We start from the raw sequence: 2,113 nt of genomic DNA, 5'->3' as shown, positions 1-2,113 counted from the left end.
GCACCCGCCCCCGGTGGGTGGCGGCGGCCCCGGAGCCCGGGCTCGGCCCCAGCCGTTTCTCACAACCCCCCCATGCCCCCCCTTCAGTTCGGCAGCGGCATGCTGGACGTGGGGATGGATGTCAGCCCCCCCGAGCCTCCGTGGGACCCCCTGCCTCTCTTTCCAGGTAGGAGACCATGTGGCTCCTCCACCCTCGGCGGCCTCCTCTTCCCCGGGTCCTCACACCCCACACCCCGCCCGTGTTCCTCCCGCCTTGCCCAGCGCGGGGCCCTCGCCCACGCGTCCGTGGACAGTTTGTGGACTCTTCTCGGGCTCCGCCCCCTGGTCATTTCCTACCCCCTCTTCCTCCAGATCTTCAGGTGAAGTCTGAGCCGTCCTCTCCCTGCTCCTCCTCCTCTCTCAGCTCCGAGTCGTCGGGCCTTTCCACGGAGCCCTCCCCCCGGGTGAGAACCCCCACAGGGCCGGCGAGGACTCCCCCCGGCCCGGCGCCCTAGGTGCTGAGGGGGACGTGATTGGGGTGGGGCCTTCTCTCCCTCCCTGTCAATCTTCACATTCTCACTTGCTGTAATATATATATATATTGATTCCAGGGAGGGAGGGAGAGGGAGATAGAAACATCAGTGATGAGAGAGAATCACTGATCGCTGCCTCCTGCACGCCCCCTACTGGGGATCAAGCCTGCAACCCAGGCACGTGCCCTTGCCCGGAATCGAACTGGGACCCTTAAATCCGCAGGCCCACGCTCTATCCACTGAGCCACACTGGCCAGGGAAAGGGGAACCTTTTAATGCATAGAGGTGCGTGGCAGCGTGCCGGCGGGGACTTCCGGAACTTCCTGCCCAGGTTCCCCTCTAAGTATTTGAAACGGTGAGATGCCGTCACCCTCCCAGGAGAGCCGGGCCAGCGGCAGCTTAGGGAGCTGCTGAGCCATTCAACCCAAGTGTCAGAGCATAGGTGTTCGTGAGCTGTAAAGCCTTTGTTCTGCTCTTACTCTCAACACTTCCCCTTTTTTGTTTCCTTCTTTCTGCCGCTCCCCCCCAACTTTCACCCAGGCCCCCGGTGTAGGGGAGGTGCTGGTTGTGAAGATAGAGTCCTTGGCACCACCGCTCTGCCTGCTGGGAGATGATCCAACATCCCCGAGTGAAACGGTCCAGATCAATGTGGGCCCCACCGCTGATGACCCCTCAGGTACTCACAGCCCACCCCCCTCCCGCCCCAGGCTTTACCAGGGAGGACGGGCGTGTGCGGTGGGGGGACAGGACAAGGAGGAAAAGGTGGGCGGAAACGACAGGTAATCAGGAGAAAGGCCGGGAGCGGCAGGGAGAACTTTAGGAAACCATAGCAAGGGCAGCACTGAGAGATGGGGTGATCTTTCTTTTTCTTGTTCCTAGTGTCCTGCTGTGTGATTTAACTTCCTGTTGCTTTGCATGTTTTAAAGACTTTGGACAGTTTCTGGCATAATTATTTATATTATTTTTTTCACTCTCACGTTTTATTATAAAAAGTCCTAAACATACAGAAAAGTTGGATTATAGACTATAGACTCAACTCCTAGGTCCTATAACCAACATTATTTGTGCTGTTTTTAAGTTACCAAGTTTAGGTACCCTTCTGTGTTTATTCAGTAAACATTTATTGAGCACCTACTCATACCAGGTACTGGACAGGGTGCTGGGGATGCAAAGATGACAAAGACGACCAGCACGCCGACAGGAGACTCCTGTAGAGTGGTGGGGGCGGAAGACGAGTATCAGTGCACACCGGTGTGCCCACTGTGGCGTGTGCCCACTGTGGCGTGTGCCCGCTGTGGCGTCGCTCTCGGAGCGCTGGGCCCTTCACCCGCGGGGCTGCATCAGGAGGTGCTGCAGAGGAGGGCTTCCTGGCTGAGCTGGGAAGGATGCATGGCAATTAGCCAGAGGAGACTGAGGGAGCGGGCACGTGTGTCTTTAGATGGATATGAGCAGGGAGTGGGGATGGCAAGGCGCTGTAGAGGTTGTAGGGCCAGGGGGACCCTGCTGAAGGTCTCTTAGTTGGTGTCCTGTGGACAGTTGGGACCCTCTGAAGAATCAGGCAGGAGCACAGTCTGTCTAGGAGACAGCTCTGGTGGCAGAGA

The 2,113-nt window shown here is 58.1% G+C and overlaps 1 protein-coding gene across 1 annotated transcript in view; it reads left to right on the top strand.

Moving 5' to 3' along the window:
- The window catches only part of ATF6B (activating transcription factor 6 beta), a 13,803-nt gene that overhangs the window by 529 nt on the left and 11,161 nt on the right, over positions 1-2,113 (top strand). Inside the window, 3 exon segments of the mRNA XM_006772843.2 lie at positions 21-166; positions 352-443; positions 1,053-1,188. Of these exon segments, the coding sequence (XP_006772906.1) occupies positions 21-166; positions 352-443; positions 1,053-1,188 (374 nt within the window).

Source organism: Myotis davidii, unplaced genomic scaffold (genome assembly GCF_000327345.1).
Source record: "Myotis davidii unplaced genomic scaffold, ASM32734v1 scaffold1006, whole genome shotgun sequence".
Taxonomy (NCBI): domain Eukaryota; kingdom Metazoa; phylum Chordata; class Mammalia; order Chiroptera; family Vespertilionidae; genus Myotis; species Myotis davidii.
The sequence above is the reverse complement of the archived record's forward strand: the minus strand, read 5'-3'. Positions and strand labels throughout refer to the sequence as shown.